The 17,794-nt window shown below is 38.4% G+C and overlaps 2 protein-coding genes across 8 annotated transcripts in view; one reads left to right on the top strand and one right to left on the bottom strand.

Moving 5' to 3' along the window:
- The window catches only part of SULF2 (sulfatase 2), a 62,643-nt gene extending 56,948 nt beyond the window's left edge, over positions 1–5,695 (top strand). Inside the window, exons 14-20 of one of the 2 annotated variants that reach the window (XM_009644566.2) lie at positions 1,269–1,328; positions 1,769–1,938; positions 2,414–2,556; positions 2,753–2,876; positions 4,222–4,243; positions 4,521–4,577; positions 5,613–5,695. In XM_009644566.2, coding sequence (XP_009642861.1) covers positions 1,269–1,328; positions 1,769–1,938; positions 2,414–2,556; positions 2,753–2,876; positions 4,222–4,243; positions 4,521–4,577; positions 5,613–5,643 — 607 coding nt within the window. In that variant the 3' untranslated portion in view covers positions 5,644–5,695. Of the gene's footprint in view, positions 1–1,268; positions 1,329–1,768; positions 1,939–2,413; positions 2,557–2,752; positions 2,877–4,212; positions 4,244–4,520; positions 4,578–5,612 lie in introns of both variants that reach the window. The other variant, XM_009644565.2, reaches the window with a different exon arrangement.
- A 2,449-nt stretch (positions 5,696–8,144) lies between these two features.
- The window catches only part of NCOA3 (nuclear receptor coactivator 3), an 80,649-nt gene continuing 70,999 nt past the window's right edge, over positions 8,145–17,794 (bottom strand). For 4 of the 6 annotated variants that reach the window (XM_035900124.1, XM_035900123.1, XM_035900125.1 and 1 more), the window contains 8 exons: positions 16,693–16,819; positions 16,047–16,218; positions 14,981–15,277; positions 13,772–13,876; positions 13,072–13,297; positions 12,681–12,855; positions 12,010–12,151; positions 8,145–11,360 (listed from right to left, as the gene is read on the bottom strand). In XM_035900124.1, the coding sequence (XP_035756017.1) occupies positions 11,349–11,360; positions 12,010–12,151; positions 12,681–12,855; positions 13,072–13,297; positions 13,772–13,876; positions 14,981–15,277; positions 16,047–16,218; positions 16,693–16,819 (1,256 nt within the window). In that variant the 3' untranslated portion in view covers positions 8,145–11,348. The remainder of the gene's footprint in view (positions 11,361–12,009; positions 12,152–12,680; positions 12,856–13,071; positions 13,298–13,771; positions 13,877–14,980; positions 15,278–16,046; positions 16,219–16,692; positions 16,820–17,794) is intronic. The other 2 variants (XM_035900127.1, XM_035900128.1) reach the window with 2 other exon arrangements.

The following is a 17,794-nucleotide window of genomic DNA, read 5'->3' as shown; positions in this document are numbered from 1 at the left end:
GAAGCAGCTTGAACTAGGTAACCCCCTTGCAAAAATCATTCTAAATGGCAAATCCTCAAAATGTTTATATTGTTTTATAATCCACTGCTTTCAAAACTGATGTTAACAACTGAGTTAATATATTCTGTAACAATGAAGTTATTTTTATTAATGAATGTTTTAGAGTAGATGTAAAGAATGTTACATTTTTCAGGCCCAATATAGGAAGCAGTTACGTTTGTACATAGCATTATTCAGATGAATAATCCCACTCAAACCAATGAAGCTAATAATCTGAGTTATATATGTTTAAGCGTTTGCAGAATTACACTGAATCAGGATTTAGGATTTAGCATTTAGGATTAGTTAATGGAATACCTAGTGTCTGTACAAGATAAAAAAAATTGACTGAACATAGATAGTTCTTTAATAATTTTATTTTGTTAATTTGCTATAAGGATTAAATTTATTAAAGCTTCCAGTAGCATTAATAACATAGAAGATCTGTTTTGTTTTGAAGGGAATTTTAGTCTGACAACTAAGGTAATGCTGATGTACTGCTTAGAAAATAATATTTATTGAACTTAGTTTGTGCTGATTTGTGTGGGTATTAACTTTATCAGTCATAAAATATTGTGACTAAGGTTGTTTTGTCTTTTTTTAACTTTGCAAACTGTACAGAAAGGAAATTTCTGCAAAATCTTGTAAGAGTTTCTGGAGACAGAGCCAAAACAGTAGAGCTACCCAGATAGAACGCGTACGTCTGCTTACGCCCTCTGTATCTCAGGATACATTAGACGCCGCAATTGCTGGGACAGTTCCATGCATCTTGTTAAAGTTTTCCTGGAACTTCTGGCTAGTAGCAATGGAGATCAAAACCAACCCACCAAAGTAAAACTGGTATTTGAATTCTTTCATTCAGAAGGAAAATGACAGGAAGGTGGTAGATGCTTGTCGTGTTATCACCTGAAAAAATGGGTGAATATTCAGGTGGAGGAATGTTGCAGTTGAATTACAGTTCTGTTGTGGGTACGCATTGCAATACAGTGTCAGGGCACTGGGTGTCCTGACGCACAAATGAGCTGAGGAAGGAGAGAGGCACACCAAGGCTCAGCAGTGCCTGAGCCAGCCTGGCCAGGCTGCTTTGTATTCACCACACACACGAATGAATTGAAGCGGGGGGAAGTGGCACTGGATTAAATCTGCTTCAAATCCAGTATGGAAGTGTGGTATGGACAGGAGCAATTGTCTTTCTGTTGTTCATCAACAATGCTGTTTTTATTTTCCAGTTACCATTCAAAACACAAAAGCAAACTGAGGCACAAGGGATCTAGTCTTCATCCGTTCAAGTAAGTGAAGGCCTGTGCCTTTGAAAGAGGAAATGCAAAGACGTTAATGTTTGGTCCATGCACACCAGTTACAAACTAAGCAAAAGTAGCGGTATTTCATTTATCCCATATTAAAAAGAATAAACACAGAGAGACCTGGGCCAGGAACTATGCCCATGTTGAAATGCTTGTAAATTTGAGATAAGGTTCCTGGTTTGGGGAATGTCACATCACAGACTTCAGGCAAGCGTGTAAACCCCTTTGGCTTCATTGGAGTTTTTTTCAGTGACATTGCATTGCAAAGAGTTATAGCCAGAGACATTTGGAAGAGAAGCCATTTGATTAAAAAATACCGGTTATTTCTTTCCCTCAAAGCAGCTTATTTTATTAGCTGCTTAATGTTTTTTAGATTTGTTCAAGTATAACAGAGTCTGCATGACCCTAATGTTTCGTGTATGCAGGAAAGCCCTGCAGGAGAAAGATAGGCTGTGGCTGCTTCGAGAGCAGAGACGAAAGAAGAAACTGCGCAAACTGCTTAAGAGAATAAAAAATAACGACACATGCAGCATGCCTGGTCTGACCTGCTTCACCCATGACAACCAACACTGGCAAACTGCTCCCCTGTGGACACGTAAGGATACTTTAAACTAAGTAGGGTATTGCGTAGGCTGGGCTGGGATTCTTGGTTACCAATATCATTGGTTGTGTAGCCAAAGCTACGCAGCCTTCCTCATACCAAATAATCTCTGCTTCAGTGTTGGCATTATCCTTGCACAAAAGACAAGGGAGTTGAGTTAAAAACAAAACCAACTGCAAATAAAAACCTACAGATATTGTGTACAATGCACTTACGTGTAGTATCTCACCATCTGGAATGTTGCCCAACCGGAAAAGACAGGGAAAGCAGCTAGCCAAGAGGTTGCTTAATTAGCCATGCTGTGTGGGTTAGGTACGCATAGAACAAGCAGCTGGCGCTGGAAGGCATTCTCTGCTTTAGGAGTCAGACCGAGTAACTGTGAATAAAGTAATACCATAAACAGAAAGTAACTAACGGTGCTGAAGACAGCAGCATGTAGCTTATGTCTTTCTAACTCTTCCACTTGCAGTGGGCCCTTTCTGTGCGTGTACCAGTGCCAACAACAACACATACTGGTGTTTGAGGACAATCAATGAGACCCACAACTTCCTGTTTTGTGAATTTGCTACTGGATTTTTGGAGTATTTTGATCTCAATACTGATCCATATCAGGTACCTGATCATAGAACAGCTCTAGAAATACATCATTGTGCCTTATTGATGAGAAATTGAAATAGCAGTATTGGTGCAGGATGTAGGTAAGGCCTAAATCACTGAACGCAGTACGATTTGGCCGCGTGTATCCCGTATGTGAAAGTTACCAAACTACAGAGCAACAGTTACTCACAAACCCCCCTGTGTGTTGCAGCTAATTAACGCAGTGAATACACTAGATAGAGACGTCCTTAATCAACTTCACGTCCAGCTCATGGAACTAAGAAGCTGCAAAGGGTATAAACAGTGCAATCCAAGAACAAGGAACATGGATCTGGGTAAGTGCCGCTCCTACTCCACTCAAAAACTCCCCAGAAGAAATGGGGCTCTTGCTGACTGCTATGAAACTTGTATCAGTCAAAAGGATTTTAGTATTTATTTATACTCATAATGTCCCGCTGACACTGATGGCTGCATGCTCAAGTTCTTGTAGTTGTTCAATTGTGTTATGTCATGTTACTTAAATAAAGAATGGTACTTAAATAGTACAGTGAGGAGTATGGCTGAGATGCGGGGGAGGGAGATGTGGAAGGAACAAAACTGGTGAAAGAGGGAAAGACTACCCTAACAGCCATTTCTAAGTTCATAGACTCATAGGACAACTCAAATTCAAAGGGACTTGTGGAGTTCATCTAGTCCAAACTTCTGCTCAACACAGGGTCAGCCAAGAGGTCAGACCTGGTTACTCAGGGTTTTACCCAGTCACATCTTGGAAACCTCCACGGATGGAGACTGTACAACTTCTGTGGGCAACCAGTTTGGCAGTTGAGTTTCAGCATTCCAGCTGAAGGCACAGTTTTTAGAAACACTTCCTTTAGGCAGGTTCCTGTGGTAAACTGGCTTAAAAATAACTTTACCTTCATGAAGGATGCTAGTGCTTTAAGCTGATCAGTTTTCCCCTACCTGTGTTATTGCAAGGTAGTTGTGAAATAACAGCACATCTAAGAAGGGTTGCATTACACTACCACAAGATGTCCTCTTGTAACTACAGATTTAAATTCCAAAAAGCAGAATGGGTCTCTACTCTTGTTCTGGGTTAGTTTCATCATTTCCTAACCCTTAAATTTTCTCAGGGTCTACTCAATGGATCTGGTCTTTACACTGCTTGTGATTTTATTTTTTTTTATGTTTAATGATGATTGATAGCAAACCAAAGGTACAGTTACTTGTATTTCTTATACCCCTTAGCACAATTAAGTTGACATAAGAAATGCTATTTTTAAAAATGTATGGCCTTTAGAACTTGAAGACCCCCCACCTCAAAAACAGTTATCCACCTAGGCCCACCACAGCCCAAAACACTATTTTGTGTCTTATTTAGTACACACGCACAACACAGAGCTGTACTGTGCCGCTGTACTGCATTTCAATACACCACTGACATACATTTACAGAAAAGTTTCAAAGATATCTGCCCCAATTTATAACCTATTTTAGCTAGAATAAGGGATTAAATGTGAAAGTAACAGGTCTAGTTAACGTGTACGGCAATATACATTAACCTGTTTATTTAATTAATCTAATTCTTAGGTCTTTTTTTAAATTGTGCCTTACCTGATACCTTATTCTGTTGCAGGCAATGGTTAGTAATATTGTTAATTTTTCCTCATCTAGGACTTAAAGATGGAAGCTACGAGCAGTACAGGTACATTTTAAAAAAACCAATTAAATTTATTATTCATAAGTAAGTAGTGTGGGATTGGGGACCACATGGACAGATAGTGCCTGGAATGGCCTTTGCAAGATCTTTCCATCCCCGTTACTTTGAAATACTGGAGCTATTTCTGTTCCAATGTTACAGCATGTTCTAATCCTTGTAGTAAAAATTCAGGCTCTTCTCCTGCCTCACCTTTCAGAGTGTAGTGCTGGTGGTTTTCTTGGTGATGGTTAACTTTTTTCTCCTTTTGCTGCTTGAAAATTAGGCAGTTTCAGCGTCGAAAGTGGCCAGATGTGAAGAGACCATCATCTGCCAAGTCACTGTGAGTTGGGAGCAGTGCATGAAAAGCTTTTACTTACCTTTCTTTCTTTCACTTCTCTTTTTGCATGCAGCACCTCTCTTAACATCATCATCTGCTCTCACGGAATGCCTAAGTGGGAAGCCCTCTAAATCATGCCAGAAATACCATACTGCCATCATTACAGACAACTACTGCTGTACAAAACCTCTTGGTCCATGTTTTCTGGGAATCTAGGAGCAGTTGCTCAGTTGAAGAACCCAATTATGGCTGCCTGCCATTAAAAATTAGAGACCATTATGTTGGTTTTGTCTAATCTTTTTAAACTTGTAGCAGCTACCTCGTGGTCTTTCACACCATCCAGAAAGAACAAAACTGCTTGTCAGTTCTCAGAGTAGAGAGTATCATGTGTTTTCTTGCTAATTATCCAACCACAGCCTCCCATGTTATGAGCAAAAAAAAGCAAGTTAGAACAGAAAGCAGGCTACAAGACAGATCTGTACATTTTGGGTTATTCTGACATTCTGACTAAAATCTAAGATTGCTTTTTGCTTACTTAACTGCCCTTTAAAACTTGCCAGAGCACAAAGGTGAGATACAAATTTAAAGACTGGCTATGCCAGTTACTGTCTCTGAATCGCCCCTTAAAAAGAAGGTTGAGACCTCAGCTCATTAAAAATCATAAGGTGCTCTCAACTTGTGCAGTGAAAAAAATATGTACAGATACCTTAATAAGCACAGCCTGGCATTCTCAACTCGCCCAAGAGGATTTGCTCGTTTACTGGTAGTATTTTTATTTCTAGTTGAAGAGATCCAGTTGGAGAGAGTTTGGCTTTAGAACCGAAATGAAGCTAGAATTAATGAGATACAAGTTTTGTCCAGGTCGCAGTTTCAAACACAGCCGGATTGTTTCTGTGATCGATAGGCCTGCTGTATTGTTAGAGGCAGTCCACAGTGTTTCAATTGGGGTTTTTTCCTGCATGGAGCCATTAAAAACATCTTTCTAAGCCCTTCCTGCTAGAGCGTTCTACACTAATTCGTGTTTGTTTTATTTTGAAGAGGACAGCTGTGGGAAGGCTGGGAGGGCTAACCTCCCCCAGCTGCTGCGCCTCCATGAGGACACACACTGGCCAGAACGTGAATCCATGTACAGCCTACATGAAAATGCGTATGACTTCAGAAGGAATTACAATGTTAGCCTGGAGGACTGGATAAACTTTGAGGCTGAAATAGTTAGAGTGTTTGCACTGGTGAGTGAATTAAATAGATGCAGCAAAATTATGGGAAATGCTGTCAGAAATACAGGTCTCTCAAGTCCACTGTTGTACCTGCTTTTTGCTTTGGATTATACCTCACTGCTTCACAAGGCGTTTCACATCAAGACGACACCACTAACACTGATCCAGGAACTGCCAGAGGAGGAAACACAGCCACAGCCCGAAGAGGATTGCCAGCCCCTGGGCAACATGTACACAACAGCAGCGGAAGTAAACTTAAAACATTTCTCAGTTCAGCTGTATCTTCAGACACTATGAGAAAAACTTCAAAGCCAAGTATGACTCTAAAGCAAGATTTAGAAAATACGGACGCTTTTGCTTCTAACTGAGGTAAAGGTAATGGTGGAAAAGAACTTTTAAGAGATGCAGGAATTGAAGCAAGCAGCACTGGATATTCTCACCACCACGGTATTTCTCAAATCTCCTCTGAGGATTCGTTTTAGTTCCACATCTACTTGTCCATCCTATTGACACCTCTAGGAAAGTTAGAGAAACTCTTGACTAACAGGATGCCAGATTTTTGGAGGGGTTGTGTAAATATTGATCAATATACTGTTTGAAAATAAATTCCTTCAGGTTGTGAAGAATTTTGTTAATAAAAAGAGTGGAATGCCCACACACCATTTCTCAAAATGTTACTTAATGTTGCATAGTACATTTCAGAATTTATGCATTTTTAAAAGTACTGAAAAATTTCAGTAAATGTACATCTTAAATTTTAATGAAATCAGATTTGTATGACTTTTTTTATGTGGTAATATTATATTGTATGTTCAGAACCAAAACAATTCCTTTGAGAAAGTAGCGTTTGCTTAGTAGTGTAACTTTTACATTTACTTTAAAAAAAGGCAGCTCCAAGAAGTTCAATACTTGTAGCCAATAAAGAATAATCTCATTATAGTTCAGTCTACAAAAAAGATGACGTTCGGGATGACAGTTATTGTTTAAAGGCTTTTAAAGGGAAAACCCCATCGTTTTACTACGGAAGCACAGTGTACAGAGTCTATTTCAGTATTTTCATAAAGACGTTATTAAATACATTGTAGTACACAGGCGCTAGCGGTGGTATTTGTATTTATAATTTTTTCATGTTGATCTGCTACCTGTTTTAAAGGCACATGCAGGAGGGAGCTCATGTGGCAGCCTGGAGCAACTGTGGCCTTCACTCTTACCAAGAGGTACTGCTTTTCAAAACAGAAACTTGCACTTTCAGAAACACGGTGTAAAAATACATCACGGAAGTTATTCTGATACCCTGCCTGGGTTTTGCACATCAGGAAATTCAAGCGGAATTACTTCATGAGGGATACAGATCTCTGGTTCCATACCCCCACCCTCAAGAAATAGTACTTGAATTTAGGAACTGGGGTGGGGGGGAAGCACTAAGAAAGCAGTAGTGGGGTCTTTCATTGTATGTGCTACATGGTAAAACTAGGCTTGAGCTTGTATTTGTATCACATACAAATAAGTCAAATACACGTCCCAAAATCTTCTTGCAAGTTTTTTTTTAATTATGGAAGTAATACATGATTGTCTGTCTTAATCTAGCCATAGATTTTGTTTATAACCTGTAACAGATTTCATGGATTATCAGAAACATCGGCTAGATGATGAGTCCTGGATCAATACAAATAAGTAAAAAATACTAAATTTAAACTCACCAATAGAAACACATTTGTGCTGCTTTCCAGAGAAGTATTCGCTCTCTTCCCTTCCCAGTCACTATGCAGAAAGAATACTAGGGTGGATTAAAAAAAAATTTGCGCTTACCTTTTTTTTCTGTGTTCAGCCTATAGTCTTTGACAAGTTGAGGGCGTGACTGTCAAAATCCTGCATGGCCCGTGTTACCGCTCCTGTTACAGATCAGTCAGAAGCCTGAAACGTTCCCGTGTCCCATCACACAAAACACTGAGCGTGTATGGGACGCAAGCAGCAGCTGTTACTTTCTGGAAGGTAGGTTGTTGCCACGTCATGGGGAGAGCTCCCACCTGCTCTCCTTTCAGCTCTGCTAAAGGCTGCTATTTCAGTCGAAAAGGAGATAAATTCCACTCAGTGTCACTGCAACTGCAGTCGCTAACTGGGTCTTGTAGGCGGAACGTCTAAGTTGTTGCGCCCTTAGCTTTTACAGCCAACCAGGAAAAAATGTAAATCATCTGCTACACATCGCTTTCCTCAGTAATAGCACCGGCTTCTCTCTGACCTTTCCAGGGTACAGTTATCAGCCTTACAGTATTAGACAGCTAATACACTATGTCACCAACTTATGATTTTAAATAGAAACCTTTATTTACATTATTATTAACATCCAAACACAAAAATCAGAAGAGCAGTAATACCTTACAACCAACTTTTTTATAAATCAGTCCCCATGATTTTTCTGGTTTGCAACAAAAAGATACAGATATTTCAAGCAATACTTAATGTAAACTAAACTTAAATGCAATTCTCAATACTGTACGCCTTCTCCTGAGAATTTTTTAAAATATTGCTCTCAGAATTACATGGTTTCATACTTGCTGTAGCATTCTGTCATCTGGTAGTCTGCACATAAATTCTAAAATGTGTACTAACCGGTACAACATTCAAATAGTTTTGTCTTGTGACTGAAAAATGGTCCTGATTTTCTAACTTTAAAAGCAGTATTTTAAACCAAGATTGGAAAAAACCCACTACATATGAATTTTATAAAAATGCGGTTTCTGTGATCAAGAGAGTCAACGTAGCAAATTGGCGCTGGTGCAGCAGTGCCCAGAGGCAGCTGTACTGGCTAACTGTGCTCCTACGGGTGAAACGGTACACAGGTTATTTCTTAAGAACAGTCAGAAAAATCTGCTGCTACAGAACCAAAACAGAACTGGTGGAGATATAAATGTCAACAGATTTCAAGGTCAGCTTTATTGACTGCAGTAGGTAAGACTTTCAAACTAGATGTAGTATTACGATCAGTGCTTCCAAGAAAGATGTCATCAATGCATTTTAAAAATGCTCCCCTCCCCCCTTAATCAAGTTTAAACTAAAAATCTTTGGATTCAGCAAAAAAGTAGGTACTGGAAAGCTCCAACATTCTAAACGCAGATGAGAAAAATTATGATCCTTTATAACATCAGTCAGGTACCAGTTATACATAGATGTATAAATAGAATCACTCGTTTAAAAAAAATTAAAAGGGCACAATGTATGAAGTAGTATATGGGGTCTAAGAGCTCACCTAATGAAAGCAATCAGTGTTTGTAGTTTCCATCAATATAATGAACAACCACAAAAGATAAAGATTGTTCCACTCTGATTTGCTATAAAAAGCAAGGGATTGTTGCCTTTCAACTTCAGGAGGCAGCACTTGCTCAACAAAGAGATACGTTCTAAGAAATAAAAAAGATCAAAGTTCCTTAGGCTTCTGAAAGTTCTGCATTAAAAAACACACATGAATTGAACTGAAGGTTTCAAATAAATACTATTACCTAATCTATATGCTCCGTACTACTCGCAGAGACAGGGTTGCATCAAGTAGATCAATTGAATCTATATTCCCTTTGGAACACAATTGGCCGTACGCCAAGGATGAACTTTTTGAGAATATTTCTGGTTAAAGTTATTTCTATGAAAATGGAAGATCACTGAATATTCTGAACAATAAAACCACCTCTTGCTTACAGTACCAAGAAGAAGCAATCAAAAACACAGGTTGGTTTCTTTTTTTTACTCGCTCGGGAGAAGTCAGGTTTCCATTACACAGTGAACAACAGAACAAAAGCACCACACATCTTAAACATTTCTGGGCCATCCCTTATGGAAGTTGAGAGGTTTGACTCATTGCAACTGCCTGAAACTGGAAAAACTGCAATGGGATCTTTAGTTCAAAGAACCAAAATGGGGGGGACACCTATCAGCAAATACCATGAATAAATTTGTAACCAGACTTAAATACTGATATGAGAGAAACCTGCTTAGAAAATACATTCATTAACTATTAGAACAATCCAATGAGGTGCAGACATTTGGTTAAACTGTGGCTTAATATCCTTAAAGATCTCTGGCTGTCATGTAACAACAAATATTTTGCAACAGACAAACGTTTTTGAAGAACATTTACCGTTCTTTCAAATTGACCAAAAAAAGACACAATCCAGATTCATCAACTGAAAAGGCAACATGTTATAGAAAGACACGACCATCGTGACGAGTCAGTAACATCTCACAATGCAGAGCCTTTTTGTCAGCTTGCCTTATGTAAAAAGAAATGTAACAAAGTGCTCACAGGTGGAGAAAGCATTTAGCAACTGGTCTCTTATAAAAAGCTATATGTTAAAGATGTAAAAATAAATGAAGTGTAGAAGACCAAAGAAGAGAAAGATGTGGGCCAAAGTCACCCACCTTCAGAGTCATTAAATTTAATTTAAAAAAAAAAAAAAAAAAAAAAAAAAAAAATCTATTTGGACCTCAACTACACTGAGTTTACAGAAATCAATTTTGTTAAATATTTAGCTTCACAAACTCTGCAAAAATGAGTTAGTGATCTACAAAAGTCATATATATAATACATTATCTTAAAGATCATATTTACAAAATTTATTCACAAAAAGACTGCAAAATTCTGATTCAGACTGCAGTGCCTTGCCTTGAGTTTTCTGAAGTTATTTTCTAAAAGATGAAAGATTATTGCTCTAATTTCCATACACAGAAAACATTACATTATGCAGTCTTTTCAAATAATTCTTACGAGATTGTGTTTGAGGGGGAACGTGAGTACACCCTACCTTCATATTAAGTCCTTACCAAAGATATTGCATTCATCCATTACATAGTCTTTTATAAAGTGCACTCAGCTGCACATCAATATGTAAATATTAGTCACAATTGTGTTTAAATAATTTAAATTTATTATCCTCTCTTTTTTACCCCTTGGCGTCAATGGACAGGATTTTGGACTAGTATGTGCCAATTCACTTTGCACTGCTACTTTGCTCGGGAAATCCTGACTCTTGGGGGTAAGAGATTAAAAGCAGCATTTATATTCAGGAATTAATATAAAAGAGTCAAGGCTAGGAACTACATTCTCTGTCAGATATTGTTACTAGAGAAATCAGAAAATTCTTACCACCGTGACTTCTCCAGGCACTTTTGTCTGCCTGTAGTTAAAGGGCTTTGGATAGCTACAGTGAATAGATAAGGTATACCAGGAGTCTACCCATCATATATCTACTAAAATGCCATTGCCAGCTTCACATGTCTAGAGGCAGAGTGCCAAAAATATTTATGACCTTTTTTGTACACCACAATATACAGTAATACAGAGACTGCTTCTACTAAAATGTATTTTTGTTGGGGTTTTTTTTGGTTTGGTTTTTTTTTTTTTTTCCTCTTGAATGAAGTAACTTAGGACATCATGGTGCTTAACGAGAAAAATCACTTGTTTCCGTAAGGCCAGTACTAGTTGCTGTGAAGAATGCGTAGCTTGCCTTTATAGTACTAGTGCATCATTAATACAGCGCATTCTTGGTTGAAGATACGGCTCTAGGTGTCAGCAGTATTTCTGTTAAAGAAAAGAAAAAATAATCAGAGAAAATTAAAAAAACCTTTGGTGAAAAAACTGTTCAACATATTTGAAGAGGAAAGTACTGACTGACAGTTTCTAAGCAGAATAGCATTTTAGTGCTCCACTTTGAGCATGAATTTGTAGGAAAAAAAACTGTCCCAGAATTTCCTAAACATATTATTTGGGCATTTACACTGTGTGACGTGGGTTTGGAAAATCTGACATTTCACTTTCACTTTCCCCTCTTTATAAAAGGTACTTGTTACATCAAAGTCCTCCAATACCTTACTTATCCCCCCAGAATTCCTCAGATTATTTTGGCTGCTTCCTCAGGTACCTTAGACAAAATTTCATAAGGTACTTTCTACTTGAAAATGTTTATCTTACCTCAGTGTTACATTGCTCATCTCTCTATTTTGTGGAAAGATTACAGCAAAAGTATATTTAGTATTTAAGCCTTCTTTGCAGTGCCTGTTATTAGCTCATTTTCCCTTAAATAAGGGGCCTAAATTTTCCAGAGTTTCTTGCTATGCATACACAAGCTGCTGTAAGGTATTATAAGGGCAAGTATCATCAGCAGCTTCTGCCAGAAGGAGGATACTGTGCTACCAACAGATCTTTCCATCAACCTTTATGTACAACTTACCTGGTCTGGACCCATAGGCATCCCTGACATAGGCATGGTATTAATATTCATCTGTCCAATATGGCCACTGCTGCCGTTCATGTGCATCATGCTGTATGCTGCTGGATTACCTTGATGGCTGAACTGCTGCTGTGGGAAAGAACTGAAGCACAAAAGAACAAATAAAATTAGCTTCCAAGAATTTTACACATTGATGTATTGCCTTCCCTGCACCAGCTGTTGACACGTGAAAGATAAAACTATCTTTACATTTACTTGTTTCTACCTAATACCCGTTTAACGTAGAAACAGAAATTCCCTCCCAAAAGGAATTTTGAATTTTTAGATACACACAGAAGTATGTGTATGCATTTCCTACTGTAACCTTTTTGGAGGCTTCTGTTAGGGCTGTACCGTCCACTGTAATACTATTCTGAACTTTTGTATTTCCCCCCAAGCTATTTTTTCAATATTCAAAGACTGAACATTGCTTCCAGTTACAAAGATCGCAGAGGTCCCATATGAATAAATGGAGCTATGCTCAGTCTTACTTCCTAAACCAGAGCAGGATCAAGGACAATACAGACACTAGAGATAGAATTATTTTTCCCTCTTTTAAATATTTAACATAGCTTCTACTTTCGACAAAAGAAGACAATTTTTGAGCTACAGGTTATAACTGTGAAGTTCACCTGCTCCTGGCCATGCTTCCCGATGGCCAGCCCTTCATCTCAGGGGACTGGTACATTGTTGCTGTCTGAGGATGCTGCATCATGGGATTCTGGGAGGGTCCAATTCTTGATGACATCATTGGGTTGGGAGGGCTTGATACTCTGCTAAATGTAGGATCAGGTTGTTGGCTCATTCCTTAAAAGACAAAGGACAGACAATATACTTCAGTTATCATCACCCAGTACTTTCTTTCACTTCTTGCAATGATGGGAAGGGAAAAAGTCACCCTTTTTTGTAGAACTTTTTTCCATTTTTCAGAGTGACTTGTATTTAGGTAGTTTGGATTAATAATAAATTAAGAAATGGAAAAGAATACCAGACAGACAAAAATAACCACGTTAGTACTAGTACCATAATTAGGTGGATAGGGGAATTGCTGTGGAGGAACTTGAGCCATTGGAGGGCCCGTCAGAGCACTATCCATGCTTCCTGAGGCAGTCACATTTGGTGGTGGACTGAAGGCCTGAGGTTGCTGTTGCTGCTGCATCATCATTGCCATCCTCTGTTGTCTAAAATGATGACTTATTAGCTCCCTGTTACGCTGAGCCACCATTTGAGCATTAAGAAAACCTTGCTGCTATATCCCCCAAAGAAAAGAAAAATCATATTAGAAAACACTTTTACAAATGACATCACATCAATCAAACCACCTACACTTTCTAACTCTGAGACCCAGCATATCCATTACCAGAACAGAAACTTAACAAAACCCACAGCCAGTATAAAAATCATCAAAATATCAGACAAAGGTTTTCATTAAGTTGTCATTAGTGCTAAACAAATGATAAAGCAGATTAGCCATCATATCCTACATGGAAAAGACCATTGGCATATTGTATTGATAGTGTGACCTAATGAACAAATCCCTCTGAAATCTCATGAATAATAGAAATAAAAACCCACATTTTTTTAATTGTACAGGGGAAAAAACAAAACAAAAAGGAGTGCTGTGGAGCCATGAAAGAATGTGCAAATTCTAAACAGTTCAACTATAAAAGTTGCGTCTATTTAAAAATGGCTGTTTCAGATGGATAGCGTAGTAATGACTTACCTGGGAGCCCACCTGTGGCTGCATAACCGGTCTCATCACTGAGGCATTACTACTGACTGGATTTTCCATTTTCATTTCAAGCGCTTGACGGGTCTGATTCATGAACTTGGAAAAAGACATTTTAGCACCATTAGCTTGAAAATACCAGTATCTGAACAAAGGAATGGCAACTCCTCCAAAAAACATTCTTTACAGACCTGAATCCGTGAAGTGCAAGGGTTAATTTTTGCCTTGTTTGATGTACCTAAGTACCAAACTGTTCGGTTAAGCAGCTCAAACACCCAAAACCCCTGCAAACGGTGCAGCACTAACTGGCTTTATTTTTTTCTTCCCTTGAAATCAGCACTTTTTAAGAATTCATATATCGCAGACTATCTATATGTTCCAAATCACCTTTTGGGCAGGAGGGTATAATCACTAGCTTTGCTTGAAATAATAAAATTCTATCTCCTTCCCTCTCCGTCACAAAACCCCATACAGATTGAATTAGCGTCACAGAACAACTAAGAAAGAACACAGTATTTCCTAAGGATTAAACATTGCCATTCCACATCACACAGCACTATCACAGCTTTCAAAGTTTTATTTGTACATTGTATTTGATACCGTGCATTTTCACATGGGGAATTCAATGCTGAAATCATGCAGCAATTTTTTAAGCAGTGCTTTCAACCCAGTGTTAAGATCTATACCTGTATCTACTCTCTCACCTTTCATCCTAAGAAAATACCTAAAATTAGATCAATAAATGGAAAGCAAACCTGTATTTCAGTAAGCCCCAATGATTAGTCAGAAAACACAGTGAAAAAGAAGTAACATTTGATTTACAGGAGAAATGCAGCCGCCCATTTAATAGTATCAGTGAGATTCAGAAAAAATACTAAATCTTAACACAGATCAAGAGATCATCCAGAGCTACGTTGTGCAAGAATACTGTTTTAAGTAGCAATAATGTTGTGTGCTGCAGGAACCAATGCAATCTGTGGCTAAGGAGGCTGATGAAGGAGAAACACTTGTCCTAATAGAGGTTCTTTCACTCCTACAGCCATTAAGCACTCAGCGTGAAAAGCACTGTCAAAATGAAAGATCCGTCCTTTCAATCATCTGCTGTAATGTCAATTTTCATATTCGTGAAGCAACACAATTGAGTGTGCACCTTATTCCATTCCAAACCAAGAAGAAAGTGTAAACGCAGGAGCAAAAGATTACCTGCTGCCCCTGAAGCCTCTGCTGGAGCTGCATGCGGAGCTGCTTTGGTGTATTGGTTCGAGGTCTCATCACATTTGCTCTAGGATGCATACTTTGCAGTGGAAAATTGCTCTGTTGGCTCATCTGATTCATCACTGAATTAAAGGATGGCTGTTGTCCCTGAATGTTACTAAAACCTCCTGGCATTGCTGCCCCTTGCCCTTGATACGGTTGACCATATAACGAAGGCTTCTGGTCAATCATAACTGAAGATTCCTGACCTTGAAATGAATCTTGTTTGGGTTCCAAAGCTTGTCCCTTCAACAGATACAAAAGTGTTTTCACTAGCTGTATATTCTTTAAGTAGGAAGTCCTAAAGAAACAGTAAAGCTAACACAGCATATAACAACCAATAGTTTCCTGGGTAGAACACAGCACGGACAGATTACTATTAGTTTTGTCTCCAGGCAAATGAAATTGCAAAAGTTATTATTAATAATAATACATTTTTTAAAAATCAGTTCTGCTGCACGCTGCTTACACAGGCAGACCAGAATCATTATTCAAGCCCTTCCGCACCTTTAATCTGCTCTTTGGACCGACGACAGTGTGATTTTGTGGGTTTCAGCAAGTTCCAAATCATTCATAGAATTTCTTTTTCCTATTTGCTACCCATGCAAATTCAAGCTGGAACTGGAGGAGACGGAAGTGCCCTACTCACTAACATGTCACTGCCAGTCAGATATTTCACAACCCAAGCTCAGTTGACAATAGTTTACTAAAGAAACCCAACACAATTCCCTGCTTATAGAATTATAACGATTTACACCCAAAAAACCCACCCCAATATACCAAGGCATACTACAATAAACTTAGATAAGGCCATTTTATGTTTTTTATAATGTACAAGAAATTTAATCAAAACTGAGCTTCTCCAATGCAGTTGCTTCAAAAGGCAGATTTAGAAAAATGAAGACAAGGAAGTGAGAAGACAGAGTGAGTGAGGATGGCTCCTTCACTTTCTTTTCAAGTAACAAAATAATTCAGGTTTTTGGAAAATAAATGGCCAAAATCTCCGTTCACTTACTTGGTTTACAAGATCAGGAATCCCTAATGCTCTGTCAATTTCTTCCAGACCTGTGACATCCGTATTACTAAGCAATGTGTGCAGCTGATCCAGAAGTGCCCTTTCATCATTCTGCCCTTCCATATTTGGTGCCGGACATAAGAGGTCATCCAAAGAGTTTCTAACTAATTGTCTGTAAATATAAAAACATTACAACCACTATGGACTATAAAGGCATATACGCAGTTTTTATATAATATATTGACCTGGAGATGATTAAGTACTATAATCACCAGAAGACTGAAGTAAGATTTAAGAACTTAAATCCCAAATTTAAGTCCTAAAATGTCCAGTCAACTGCCATGTATCCTTGAACACACATAAGTTCTGTTTTCTCCTGGCTTCTGCATGTACCACAGAGACATGATTTCAGATTTTCCCACCTCTTTTGTTTGTGCCTCCCAGCTCAAAGGTTGATTGATTTTGTTAGCGATGCTGGGTTAAAAGATATCCAGTGTCATAAATCATCAGCAGAAATGGAAATAGATTTTGACTCCAATCTGTTATCCCCACTATATATGCTACATTAATTTTTTTCCAGGTCTTAAATTCTTCTGACAGTGAACAGCTGTATTTAAACTTATCTTAAAACCTTCCCCAATTCTACCTGTTTTGTGAACCCCGCGATGCTTGCTCCATGGACAGCATGCTGTCAGGCCACGATCCTGGTTGGTTAGATGGTCCTGGCTGTCCATATGGATTCCCCCCCATGCCAATGTTTATCTCATTTGGCCCTGCAAGGTAAAACATTTCCGTGGTTTTTAAGAAGAAAAGGTGTCATCTGGCTCTCCCAGTGTTCACATAAAGCATGGTGGATAATCACACAAACTGTCAAGCAGTTTCACAAGCTTTCCACTAGCATATTTTAAAGTGTATACATACATAAGTCACACTCAAGATAATTTCAGAAGTATAACAGACCATGGATTTAAATATGACAGTGATGTAAAACTGCCACCCTGTTAAGAGCAGAATTGCTGTTTCTAATAAAATCTGGCCAATGAAATCTGGGTACTAGAAAATATACATTGTCATAGTCACATCAACATTTGGCATTTTAAATTCCACACCAGGGTGAACATCAAAGGAAACTGAAGGTACATGACACTTTGCTCTTTGGGACTACAGCCTTCCTTCTACCTATTCAGAGACATACAGCACTACACAGGAGAGTCTGTGTCATCCCACTGTTTCCCAACATTGGTAGGAATCACCCGGCAATAATGATTTCTATGAAGCTAAACTGAAGAATTCTGATTCAGTCAGGACTGCACAAATTTCTCCCTGATTTCGCCTTATATCCACAAGTTACATTGAAACAGTAAGTCTGTCTAAGAGAACTGCTAACAGCCCTGGTAGCCTTCCATGATAAAAGAGCAAAAAAGGAATGCCACTGCCTCTTTCTGCCCTTTTTGGGCATGCCAACATGGGCACATCAGACAGGACAATTTTAGCTCTAGGCTAAACCTTTGTTAGAGATACAGAACAGAAAAAAAACCCGCAGGCTTTAAGAGACTCTTCATATTTTAGACATGCAGCTTATTTTCTCCCATGCAAACATGGATATTTAAAAGAGAACCTGTATTTGCAATATGGTTTTATATGAAATTTGGATACTCCATGTGAGAAGAATTTTGAAATACTTATGAAAACCTTTAAAAAAACCTGATTACCAAGAAGTTAGCAGCAAAAAAAAATCTGTATCAAGT

Source organism: Egretta garzetta, unplaced genomic scaffold, assembly GCF_000687185.1.
Source record: "Egretta garzetta isolate BGI_Z169 unplaced genomic scaffold, ASM68718v1 scaffold178, whole genome shotgun sequence".
Lineage (NCBI taxonomy): Eukaryota > Metazoa > Chordata > Aves > Pelecaniformes > Ardeidae > Egretta > Egretta garzetta.
Note: the sequence above shows the minus strand (reverse complement) of the source record. Positions and strands in the feature narration are given on the sequence as shown.